The sequence below is a fragment of the Callithrix jacchus genome, chromosome 21 (assembly GCF_049354715.1).
Source record: "Callithrix jacchus isolate 240 chromosome 21, calJac240_pri, whole genome shotgun sequence".
Taxonomy (NCBI): domain Eukaryota; kingdom Metazoa; phylum Chordata; class Mammalia; order Primates; family Cebidae; genus Callithrix; species Callithrix jacchus.
Window position 1 is genome coordinate 22,845,797 of NC_133522.1, and position 13,611 is coordinate 22,859,407.

At 32.6% G+C, this 13,611-nt stretch overlaps 1 protein-coding gene across 12 annotated transcripts in view; it reads left to right on the top strand.

Annotated features, from left to right (window-relative positions):
- The window catches only part of USP25 (ubiquitin specific peptidase 25), a 142,669-nt gene that overhangs the window by 89,647 nt on the left and 39,411 nt on the right, over positions 1–13,611 (top strand). For all 12 annotated transcript variants that reach the window (XM_078358621.1, XM_078358616.1, XM_002761313.6 and 9 more), the window contains 7 exons: positions 53–180; positions 853–948; positions 2,064–2,225; positions 2,834–3,060; positions 6,082–6,152; positions 6,955–7,183; positions 8,542–8,742. In XM_078358621.1, the coding sequence (XP_078214747.1) occupies positions 53–180; positions 853–948; positions 2,064–2,225; positions 2,834–3,060; positions 6,082–6,152; positions 6,955–7,183; positions 8,542–8,742 (1,114 nt within the window). The remainder of the gene's footprint in view (positions 1–52; positions 181–852; positions 949–2,063; positions 2,226–2,833; positions 3,061–6,081; positions 6,153–6,954; positions 7,184–8,541; positions 8,743–13,611) is intronic.

Below are 13,611 nucleotides of genomic sequence, written 5' to 3' on the forward strand. Positions count from 1 at the left end.
AAGAAAACAAAGGTGATATTAAAGTTTTTATTATTGTTTTATTTCCTTTCAGCATTGGTTTACTGAATTACCACCTGTGTTAACATTTGAATTGTCAAGATTTGAATTTAATCAGGCATTGGGAAGACCAGAAAAAATTCACAACAAATTAGAATTTCCCCAAGTTTTATATTTGGACAGGTATGGTTTGGTATACTACATGACTTAGTTTAAAACAGTTTAGTAAGTGAGAAAATATTGTTAGGAGGAAAATTCTGCGTAATTTTCTTAAAATTAATTTTTACTTTTGCATAAAATGTCTAATAGGATTTGTCAAGGTAAATGAAGTTTACTTTGTATTAGAAAAGTATAGTTGTTGGGAATAATGCTTTAAGAAATTTAAAAGTGAGATTAATTTTGTAATCTTAAAAATCAGAATAAAAAATACCATTTTGTATTATCTACCTTATATCTTACACAGTTTTGAATGAATTGATGCTTTGTGGTGATGGCTACACTTAATATTGTATCTACTTTCTTTTTTTTTTTCCTTTGAGATGGAGTCTCGCTCAAGCTACCCAGGCTTGACTCACTGCAACCACCAGCTCTCGGGTTCAAGTGATTCTCCCGTCTCAGCCTCCTGAGTAGCTGGGATTACAGGCACCCGCCTTCATGCCCAGCTAATTTTTGTATTTTAGTAGAGACAGGGTTTCACCATGTTGGCCAGACTGGTCTTGAACTCTTGACCTCAGGTGATCTGCCCGCCTCAGCCTCCCAAAGTGCTAGGATTACAGGCGTGAGCCACCACGCTTGGCCATGTTGTATCTACTTGCATTATATTTGGAAATGCTAATGATTGCCTTTTTCTGATAGATACATGCACAGAAACAGAGAAATAACAAGAATTAAGAGGGAAGAGATCAAGAGACTGAAAGATTACCTCACAGTGTTACAACAAAGGCTAGAAAGGTATTTTAACTTTCATGAAGTTAGGAGATAATTATCAAAAACCATGTATTTGGTGACTAGATTTTTAATCATAAATTTGCTTTTAGTGATTTATAATTTTAGGAGTAGATAATATTGTGTGAATAGTTTTGAGTTTTGTTTGAAACTAAAAATCTCTAATTGACTTTAAAAAATGATTCTAGTGGTTAAAATTAAATATTTCGTTGTCAACAGGTAATGTTTGAACTGCTAAAAATAGATAGAAAGTTAAATGAATATAGTTTTGACCTTTCTTTTTGCATGAAACTAAAGATTACTCTTGAGATTTCCATTAAAATGAATGGTACCTGAGTTTTTCTCCTGAAAACTCAGCTGCCTACCAGGTCTTCTCAACAGCTTCATAAAGGAGGAAATTGTCAGGTGTAAAATGGTATGTGCGGGGTGCCTAGAGAGCAATCTGTGTTATAGGAAATGAATGCCATTTCATACCAGTGGATGGTGCCATGTATGAGTGTAGCCTCACTGTCGTCTAGTGATTTGGTTTATTTCTAAAAGAAGTCAGAATCTAGAATGAGAAATGTTCTACAGGCTAGACAGAAGTTTAAAGGCTGAAATGTCACTTAAGTCATTTTAGTTTGCAACCCCTGAGGTACACTGTATTCCCTAGTTTAGGAATTTTCAAATTAGTAGTGTAAAACCTCTTATATCAAATAATCTATCATTTAATGATTTTTATTCTTAAGAATCAATAATTATATTGAAAAATGATTACTGATAAAAGATAGGAGGATAGTATATGTTCCCGTCTTGATAATGAGACCAGATGCCAGATCTAAAAATAAAAACAGTCTCAGGAGATATCAGTTTTCATCTTCCTATTAAGTTACAATTTAGAACAGCATTTACAAATTGTAACAGTATACACTTACATTCAGTCTCAATCAGCCTTGGTTTCCTGTCTTTGGAGAACATTTAATATGTTTTCCATAAATGTATATTCAGTTTTACCATCTTCATTTTAAAGCAAATGAATTTTATTGAGGAAGTTTTATTGAAGTTACTGTATCATGTTTTTCAATAATAAAAACCCAAATATGCTGTATACAGAAAACATTTGTACATTTTATGATTGACAGATATTTAAGCTATGGTTCCGGTCCCAAACGATTCCCATTGGTAGATGTTCTTCAGTATGCATTGGAATTTGCTTCAAGTAAACCTGTTTGCACTTCTCCTGTTGATGATATTGATGCTAGTTCCCCACCTAGTGGTTCCATACCATCACAGACATTACCAAGGTAAAAAGTAATCTTGATGCAAGAGACAGTTTTGTTATCTTTATTACATAATAAGGACTTCTGCCTTTAAAGATGGTTTTTGTAATATGTATGCTTTAATTTACTTTAGTGAACTCTTAAGAATATATTCACTTAGAAGATTCTGTATCCTCTGGGAGTTTTCTTATTTCAGTGGATTTTATGGTTATGGATTAAAATTTTAATCACATTTGCTCAGAATTATAGTTTAGAATGTTTTGGTATGTACTTGTATAAGATTCACCACTTTATGATCCATAAAAATAGTACTGACAAATTAGAATTTCTTTCTGTAATGTAAGCTGATAAACAAGGGAAAATTCTCATAATACCATGCGTAAGATTTTGTAGTTTTTTAAAAATAAATATGAGTAAGCTGTTTTTACTCTAAAGCTACAACTTCATCCAAAAATAATTTAGTTCTTATGTATTAAAAATCTCATTAGGATACTAGATCAATCTTCATATTTCTTTGTTAAGATTTTTTCTTTTGAATTATAAGCCAATTTAATACTTTTGATCTGGCATAATCTTTGTCGGGAGCTTCAGTTTGAAAGGTCGATAACAAATACTCTGCTTTAAAAATACAGCACAACAGAACAACAGGGAGCCCCGTCTTCAGAACTGCCAAGCACATCACCTTCATCAGTTGCTGCCATTTCATCGAGATCAGTAATACACAAACCATTCACTCAGTCCCGGATACCTCCAGATTTGCCTATGCATCCAGCACCAAGGCACATAACAGAAGAAGAACTTTCTGTGCTGGAAAGTTGTTTACATCGCTGGAGGACAGAAATAGAAAATGACACCAGAGGTAAGAAGCAGCTCATAGCATAGTTACTATCACCTCAGATGGATATGTATAATGTTAATTTTGAGAAGGCAAATCACATCTGGATTTTATATTTAAATGTAGTCATTTTTCTCTTCTAGAAAGGATGTTATGTAAGATAAACTAGACTGGTTCTCCATTTTTATAATCTCAATGTCAAGTTCACAAGGACCAAAAGATTTTTCCCGGATTGCTTAGCTGATTAATGACATAGCAGATGGCCTGATTTTCTAGTTTACTGCTCTGAATTTATATCAAACTGGTATTCATAGTGACTACATTGGAGAAATGTCATACAGTATCAGTGTTTGTATGTATTAATTAGGTACTTAATCTAAGTTTGCACTGAGAGTTCCAGTGATAAAATATTTTCTTTAGGCTTAAGAATTTAAAATGTGGATTTTAATTTTTAATCTGCTCTAACAGATTTCTAAATATCTATGCTCCCATTACTAGTCTGTAACAGTTTTTACTGGCATGCAGCAAAATAAGAAAAATAAGGACAGTGCTCTGGGTGGGGTGTGTGTGTGTGTTTGTGTGTGTGTGTGTGTGTGTGTGTGTATGTGTGTGTGTGTGTCTTGTTAAGTTGCCATCTGTCCTTTCTTGAATGGAACCCTTATTCTTTTCTATTTTTTCTTTTTTCAGAGTAAGTTCTTCTGAACTTTTCTCCCTTCTACTTTGCTACTGTTAAAGTGTACTTTAAAAAATGGATTATGGTCGATTTTATTACATTTTTTTTTCTTACATGTGAAAATATAATTCCCTATTATCATTCCCCAATTTTGTGCCAAGTAATTGCTTTATTAAAATGAGGAACTATTTGTGACATGATTGGAATTATATTGAGTATTGATAGTTGTACTTTAAATGACCGACTTAACGCTTTATAGACAATATTTGGAAAAGAATGGCCCCAATTTAATAAGTAGTGCATAGGATATGATGGTGACTAACAGCATTAGTAGCTGTCAAGATTTTTTGGTATTTTTCAAATAAGAGGGAATTTTAAAAAATATCTGGACTCATTTACAAACATTAAACATATAATGTTGATGAAACACTACATTAGGTGTTGGATAATTTTCTCATCATGGCCGATTGCTTTTAAAAGATTACATTCAGGGAGTAGAAGCTAGGAAATTTTTGTCACCTAAGTAGTGGCATTGAGGGAGGGAAGAAGTGAATGTAATTAAAATTCTCTTTGGGGACCACTGACTGATGTGAGTCATTGGCTAGAGGTAAGAGAGAGGGAGGAATCAAATGATTCTCTTAGTTCATAATGGGATGGATAACCAAAGAGAAAGTATTTTGGATAAAAGGTAAACCAGTGGGCAAAGAGGTTCCCACTCAGGGAAGGAAAGAGAAATATGAGTTCTTTTTTGGCCATTTTAAGTTTGAAGAGCTTGAGGGGCATTCATGTGATAAAGTTTTTATATTTAATACTATCCGATCTGGAAAGCAGGTTTTCCTCAGGAAATTTGTTTTCTGTCTTTCATTCCTATTGATATTAGCAGTTAGCATTATTTTGTAAACTATTGTGTAGTATTCCAACACATGGGTATGATATAATTCATTTAATTTCCATATTAATATTCACCAAATAGTGCTGGTCTTCTACATATATATTTATACACTGCTATACGTAGGATATATGATAAATTCTTTTTTTAAAACGTTTATTTTATGTTTAGGGGTACATGTGCAGGTTTGTTAAAAAGATAAATTACATGTCTTGGGGGTTTGGTGTAAGATTATTTCATCATGCAGGTAATCAGCATAGTACCTGATAGTTACTTTTTCGATCCTTACCCTCCTCCCACCCTCCACCCTAAGGTAGGCCCCAATGTCTATTATTTCTTTATGTCTACCATTTCTGCTTCAGAGTATGTATATTTTAAATGTTGATGACTATTTTAAAATTGTAACTCCTAAACATTAAGACAGTTTGCATTCCCACAGTATAAGAAAGCCTGCTGTCAGTATGATCCCTAACCCTGGACACTTTTTATTAGTTTTTTTATAATTCAAAATGGTATTTTAGTGTTTTGATTTGTATTCCCTTAGTTACGAGTGAAGTTGGATATTTATATTTTTCTGTAAATTTCTTGTTTGTGACATTTGCCGGTTTTTTAAAATATTGAGTCATTTGTCTTTTTCTTATTGCTTAATACAAAGTTTAATGTATTCCTAATATTAGCCCTTTGCCTGTAGTATAATATATGCTACAGATACTATTTTGCCAGTGTTCTATTTTCTTTACGTTGGTGGTGTTTTGTTATTATAATGTACATTTTTTAAAGTGTTGAGCAGGGAGGATCTTATCTTTTCCTTTAAGGTTACTGGATTTTCTGACAGGCTTAGACAGGTCTTTCCCCACTCTGAAGTTTGCTTATTTTTTTTTTCATGGTTTTTCAAGGTTTCTTCCTGATTGATTCAGCAGCTTCACAATATAATGTGGTTGTACTATAACCATTTCCTTACTGACAGATATTAGGTTATCTTGTTTTTAAAAATTATGGACAGTAGGACTGTGAACATCCTTACCTCTGAACAATTTTGTAGGATTATTTTCTACTAGAAGTAGAAATAATTGGCTTGAGAGTGCCATAATTTTATTCTCACTGGTGATTATAGTCGATTTTTATTCAGTTACATGCGTGTATAAAATATGTGGTTAACATGTTTTACTTTGTTCTTAAGTTCACCTATTTTATAGAAGTATGTAAGGAAGCTTAGCTCTCATTTTCATTGAAACTCTGCTTTATAGATTTGAACAAATTTCACTTTTATTTTTTAACTATGTATTTGTATTGTGTCTTTTATTAAGAATAACTATAGTTCATTTTGTACGGATTTCAGATAGTAATGTTTTTTTAAGAAAACTTTTAGGAAATTTTTTCTATTCCTCTAACATGTTTGTAGGAAAACCATTTGTCCTTATCTTGTAAGTCTCAGTAGAAACACACTTGATGTTAATTGTTAAATGACACCTTATATCCTTAGATTTGCAGGAAAGCATATCCAGAATCCATCGAACAATTGAACTAATGTACTCGGACAAATCTATGATACAAGTAAGTGAAATTTTGAGGTAGTAATCATTGTCAAAATTATTTACATATATTTTAATTTACCTTTATGTTATTTATCTTAACTAATTTTTCTTACATGTTTTCTTTTAAAATGTTGGTAAATCTTATTGTAAAATAATAAGGGCGTGCAATATGTACAATGTGACAGTTCATCTGAATGGGGAAATTTTACAAATTTATAACAAAATCTATGACAAGTTTTCCTCATTCAGTTGTATTCTCACACCATATGTGTTGTGTACCCTTCTTAGTATTTTATAGTAAAATTTACCAAAATTTTTCAAAAGACTATAGCCTTTTAAAAAAAATCTTGTGGGAAAAAAATCTATGGTTGTTAAAGGATATTAAGATTTGGGAAGAAACTTTAGGACTCTGTTACATTTTAACTTCTGGGGTATCTTGTGTAATCTATTTTGTTAACCATCAATTTAGAATTCTAAAGAATTAGACACATTTAATATATATAATACTGTTAACTATAAGTTCTTTATTCAAAAGAAACAATCCAGTGTACAATAAATATATTTAGTTTTTCAGAAATCATCTTTAATCTGTATACCTGTCAACTTTACATATCTTTAGCTTATTTAGATTCTGTCTTTTTAAAGTTTTGTAGTTTAGTTTCTTCACAATTTTAATCCCAGACAGTTCTCACTCATTTAAAAAAAGAAAAATGCTCCTATGGTTTTCTCCAAACAGGTTGTTTGTGGGTTTCATGAAATGTGGTACAGTAGACTACATAATTGTATTTTAACTCTTCTTTTTTTTTTTTTTTCACATTTAGGTTCCTTATCGATTACATGCTGTTTTAGTTCATGAAGGCCAAGCTAATGCTGGGCACTACTGGGCATATATTTTTGATCATCGTGAAAGCAGGTGGATGAAGTACAATGATATTGCTGTGACAAAGTCATCATGGGAAGAGCTAGTGAGGGACTCATTTGGTGGTTATAGAAATGCCAGTGCATACTGTTTAATGTACATAAATGATAAGGCACAGTTCTTAATACAAGGTAAGAATATATAGGGTGGTATATATTTTTAAATAGTCATAAAAGTGGTCTGTGGTGTGGTTAGTTGTGATTAGGAAATGCTCTACTGCATTTGATGAGACTGAATTGAAAAGTAACATCAGCAGGGCTAAGAATTGGCATGTATTTTGTATTCAAGGTTAACTATTAAAGGTAAATATAACCTTTTCTGTTCTTGCTAAAACACTTAAATGACTGTTTCACACATTGACTCATATTTAACTCTTTAGCCTAACATATATGGCCTCTGTTCTTGGCCTCTGATTATCTTCCCACCTTCATTGATCTCCATTGTTCATTTTGAATTTATATACTTTACTGAACTTCTTGCTGTATCTGCCCATTTCAAACCATTTCACACATTTATATCTGTATGTTTTTATATATTTTATTTTTTGCTAGTAATTCTTTTGCCTAATTCTTGTGTATCTGTCAAGATTGAATTCAGGTGTCATTTTCCCTGCAAACTATTTCTTGATCTGCCAGAAAGTACCTCTCCTTATGCTCTCCTAGCGTTTGTCTACGGGGCATTTACTGTTGTGTACTGAAATTGTGTCACGACTTGTTTTTCACATTTCTCTCTCATCTGCTCAAAGCCAGAGAAAATGTCACACTATGTCTGAGTCTGTTTATTTCTGATATTCTGATATATGCTTTGCATATAGAAAACAGTACAAGTTTATTGAAACTGATAAAAACTATCTTTTTGTATTTAGTCATTTGGCAAAATCAGCTAGGCAATCCACTTCTTATTGAAAAAAATAAAGTTTATTTTTGTGTGCATGTAGTAGAAGTTGAGTAATTCTTCTAAATGCTCTTTATGTAGTGTTTTTAAAATCTTGCTGTATTTGTTTTTATAATTGCCTACTTAAGTCTATACTTAATTTCTTCATATGACAAACAATTTTAGTTTTATTTTGAGCTAATAAGGTTAACATGGTTATGAGTTGTTTACATTTTGTGAAAAGTTTTACTTTTTGAGTAATCAAATGTCTGGTATTTTCCAATAATGGCAAAAGTAGTACTACATCATTGTTGGAGTGGCAAAAAAAAAATTGGTTTTGTATTTTCTCTCATTTCTATTCTTCAGATAAAAGGAAAAAATCAGAGACCATTACCTGTGATGGATTATTAGATATTTTTATCATTGTTTTCTGAGCATTTGTTTAAGTTTTAAAATGTTTTAAATTTGCTAAACAGTAGTAATTCTTAAGTAATATTGATTGGTTAAGTGGTAATAATTCATAGTTTAAATCCTATTTCAAATACTATCTGCTTTGAGCTTTGCATTTTCCCTTTAATTCTTAATTTTATACTAGTTTTTGAAATATGATTTGCAGAGGAGTTTAATAAAGAAACTGGGCAGCCCCTTGTTGGTATAGAAACATTACCACCAGATTTGAGAGATTTTGTTGAGGAAGACAACCAACGATTTGAAAAAGAACTAGAAGAATGGGATGCACAACTTGCACAGAAAGCTTTGCAGGAAAAGCTTTTAGCATCTCAGAAATTGAAAGAGTCAGAGACTTCTGTGACAACAGGTTTGTCCATTTTTATTAAGTTGTATTTGATTATCAATATTATTATATTATTGTTATAATGCTAGATATGCTCATTAGAAAAAAGGTTTAGCTATCTTAAAGTATGAAGAAATCAGTGGAAATCATCTCAAATTCCATCACTCAGATTATCACAGTTAACAATTTACACCTTTGCCAGACACCACTGTGTACATTAATATGTTTTTCAAGATAAATAAGATAATTCTGTTTACTTTTTCTCTACTACCCTGTCTATGTTTTGTGGGCTTGAATTTTCTTGGCAAGTAGCAGAGAAAATTGTGAAATCAGCAAGAAACCCAAACCAATTCACTAAAGCTATGGAGAGTAGCAATTTCAAAGATGACCAAAATAATATTACTGGCATATTCATATATACTTTGTGTAATAGTGAAATACTACCATTAATAACTATTTGATTTTTTTCAGAATACTTAAGAGAAAATTGACCAAAGGTATTTAGTGTGTCACAAGTAAAAAATAAGTGTATAGGCTTGTAAAACAAAGACATAAATGCATAAACATAAATATTTAAAAACACTATTCTTAAATGAACTGTTAGCTGATGATGTCAGTAAAGTAAGTGAAAGTAACACTGTATGAGAATTAAGAAAATAGTTTCTAGTAAAATGGAAAATACATTGTCTTTTTTTTTTTTTAAAGATTAATCTTATGACTGAGTGGCAAATATGTTTTAGGGCAACGTATTTTCTGGTATAGAAAATGCTGTTTCTCGGTACAAGTTGGGGTAATGAGAAATTAAGTCCATATACTTTCTCAAACTCATTTGTCTCTTTTTATAACTGCTAGTGGATGTTATTGAATAACCTTTTTTTTTTTCTTTGCAAGAGCTACGTGTTTTGTTTTAAGGAAGCACTTCCAGTTTTTGTTGTTTTAGTTTCCTCTTTTGCAGACAGAGATTTCCTTGCAGCATTACCTGGTTGGGTTTCAGCATTATCATTTGAACTTTAGAAGAAACTACTACTTCAATAGAAGATTGTTTTACAGTACTACAATGTAGTATTGTGACTGATGCAGGCCTTCACAATTCTGACCAGATATGTAACTTTGTTTTCATGTAGCTCAAATAGTTGTCATTGATTTTGATCCTAGAGGCAGATAATTCAGCATTTTTAAAAAAGATAATGGTATGACACCAACATTTTGATATTCCAGTGTTTCAGAGAATACCACCATTATAGTGGCTGGTGAGCTCTACCGTTATGAAGCACTGCACATTTTTCCCCCATATGTAAAGGGGTATTATATAGAACAGGTGTAGCTATGTGGGTCCACAACAGTGTAGTTTTTAGTAGATAATCAAGAGGGACCTAAGCTCAAATCACAGGGTAATAACTGTATTATAGTTTCTTTTTTAAAACATTTCTGTCCCTCTGTAATTTCCTGCTTTGTGTTCTGTACATATTCTTTCCAAATCATCCCTCAGAAACCTGTTCCAAGATGGAGCTGCTGTGTTATTCTTTCCTTAACATTTACTTATTCCTATCACATGTGACTATTCTTGTTATTAGTAGGAGGAAGGGGCTGCATAATTTAGTATAACCAGTGTATTACTTAAGCTCCTAGACACAGGTGAATCATCCATTTATTGATTGAGCTTCAGTTCTATTCTTGGCTCACCTATATTTTGTGATATCAAAATATTAAGTTTTATTATCCTTCCCCTCTTCATCTTGTCTGTTTCTTGTAAGCCTCTCCAAATTTACAGAGTTAACTTACTTATTTCTGCTTTGTCAAAGTAATACATATTCCCAACTAATATTCCTGTTTGATAAGGACTAGGTTTGCCCCATCCCCATTTTACATTTGTCATCTTTTTTTCTTTTTCTGTAAAAAGGTCTTTTCTGTATACCTACATCCATTTTCATAATCAGTACATCTGATTATACACTTTACAGGGTGTTTTGTAATTTTTTTTTGAAATGTAATACTAGGTATCAGATATATATTTTTATGTCTCTATCATGTAAAATAAACTTGAACAGAATGTTGATATATATATCTGGGAGGAACCAGAATAACTAAAAGAGATGGAAATGGTCAATTCCTATTCCTAGATAACTGTTATAATTATCTTCCTGCGTGGGTTTTTAGAAAGCAGTAGAAATACTATTTCTTAGAAAACATTGTGTCCTCTATAGACTTGATGGATATATGCACTTGATTTGAGTTAGTAGAAATAGAATGTGTTGAGTCCGTAAATTTATTGAGTGAGATTGTTATTTAAAAGTTTGGTTTCTATTAGTATATTATCTTCGAGATTATATTAAGACATTTGTCCTCTGTTCCAGGATAGTTTCACATATGAAAATTGAGCAAGGCTAATATTTCTTTAGAACCATTTATTCCTTATTATTAATAGAGGAATTTTATTTTAATGCCCATGCCATTTATTTCTGATTCTTCTCATAGTTTTCAAAGTAAGTAATTTAATTTGGTGTAATAATTCCAGGATCTCAAAGCAAACCTGTATTTTAATCTCTCAGGTGTACACTATTATTATAAGTGACTAGTGGAAGTAATGAAAGGAAATCTTGTTAATAAAATCCAATAGAATGATTTTTGTTAAGATTTCTGGCCAGCTGTTCTTCGCTATGAATGTATGCATCAGAATTACTAGGGGGATTTTTTTCTGATTATGAACAACACACCCTGCCTAAGACCACTTAAGACATACTGGAATCAAAATTTCTGGAGAGAGGATCTGGTAAGATCCTATCTTAAAGGATCTTCAGATAATTCTAAGGTTTACTTCTGGTTAAGCAGCATGACTCTAGGCTGAATTTATAAAACAAATTATTCTGGAAAGAAGAGTGTTGTCTGAGTTACTATTTTACTTATGTTACTTTTGCCTTATCCAAGAAGTATCTGAAGTTCTTACAACATAGCACACCCAGATTTTTTTAAAAAATAAGGAAACACTAGTTAAGATTGTTATGAAATGTGTTGCATAAGGTTTTATAAATTTGTCTAGAGGCAGAAGGTAGAGTTGGCTCTGGGACTTTGCTACAAACACTGTCTACAAGTTAAAAATACGTTGAAGTTCCAGGAGAGTGCAGTTGGATCCTGAGAGTAAGAGTGAGACCTGGCAGAAAGAACAATATCTTTGGTGTTCTCGGGTTCCTTGAAAGCAGGAAGAAGGAACTGGGTGATATTCTTTTTTTTTTTTTGAAACAGTTTCACTCTGTCACCCAGCCTGGAGTACAGCGGCATGATCTTGGCTCACTGCAACCTCTGCCTCCCGGGTTCAAGCAATTCTTGTGCCTCAGCCTCCTGAGTAGCTAGGACTACAGGCGTATACCACAACATTGGGCTTATTTTTTTTTCTTTCTTTCTTTTTTTGTATTTTAGTGGAGGTGAGGTTTTACCACTTTGATCAGGCTAGCCTCGAACTTTAACTCCTGAGCTTGGGCAATCTGCCTGCCTCGGCCTCCCGAAGTGCTGAGGTTACAGGCATGAGCTACCACACCAGGCCTGGTGGTATTCTTATTTATATCTCTAGCATCTAGTATAATAAATGACATATGGTAGATGTTTCTTGAAAGTTTTCTATTTATAAATTGAATTCATTCCCTATGGAGATTCCAATAGTGAATTTACTGGGTGATCCTCAGTGTAGGAGAACACACAATTTTAAAGTAGAAACAAAATAGTCACACACGAAGGAGGTGGGCCAGATATATGTAGTGAGGATGTAGCTCTTTGTTCTGGATAAATTTATAGTTTGACTCTGGTTTCTAAACCTCTCTTCCCCGTACCCCTCAGATTTTCTTTGGAATAGAGCCCAGGAATCTGAAATTTCAAAAGCTCCACCACTGATTCTATGCAATCACCTTATCATGGCACTTTGTAGCCTCTTATAGGGTATCGTGGACTTTTAAATACATTTCTAGAAATGGATAGACTGTATATCTCTCAAGTAGTCCCCTTTAAACCTTTTCCAATGTGAATGTAATAAGTATGACTTATTAGTAAGTTAACAAGTACTTCTGAAAGATATCAGAGATGCTGGTATTATTTTTATAGTTAAGAGCAGATCCTTACTCCTTAAGAGAAAGCCAGTTGGTGGTAAAGTTGATCTTAAAATATTGAAGACCATAACCAGGAAATATGTATAACTAAAACACGCACAAACCCCCTTAATATCCCCTGTTTTAACATGAAAATGGACAAAAGGAGCAGGCTCAGAGTTCCCTCAGGATTTTGAGTCATCATCTATAACAGCTAGAGAATCATGGCTGGAAAATCCCTTTCATGGAGGCGAGTCATTTGAAAATCCTAGAGAAAACACCTATAGAAAAAAATGGATGACTTGAGAGAGACTTTAGGAGTAAGGATTATTTACCTCCCTAGAGAATGGGTTAGTCATGGTGAAATGAGTGCATTAAAAATTTTTTTTTGTTGTTTCCAGTCTCCCAGAGTTTCAAACCATTGTGTGTTCACCTATTGTGACTAAAATGCCACTAGTTCCCTATAAACATAGGGAAAACCCTGGAAAAATTGTCCTGTCTGACATTTAGCCAGTTAGGGAATTTATAGCTGTAGGCCACTAGGGATGAGGTTTTTAATAGGGTTAGAGGATGAACAACAATTGTATTATATGGTAAAAGCAAAACTTTTTGTTCTGCTGTTGTTTCTAACAAAGAAACAAATAGCTAAAGTAGATGGTAGGGTATTAGTTGTGTGAGCCTTCCATACAGAACAACACAATATAACCAGTATGTATTATGTTGATACAGAGAGTAATTCTTTTTGTTTAAAAATATGGGTAGGTAGGTAAAGTCTGGAAATAATGTATCAGAAATGTTAATAGTGCTTATCTCTGAGTAA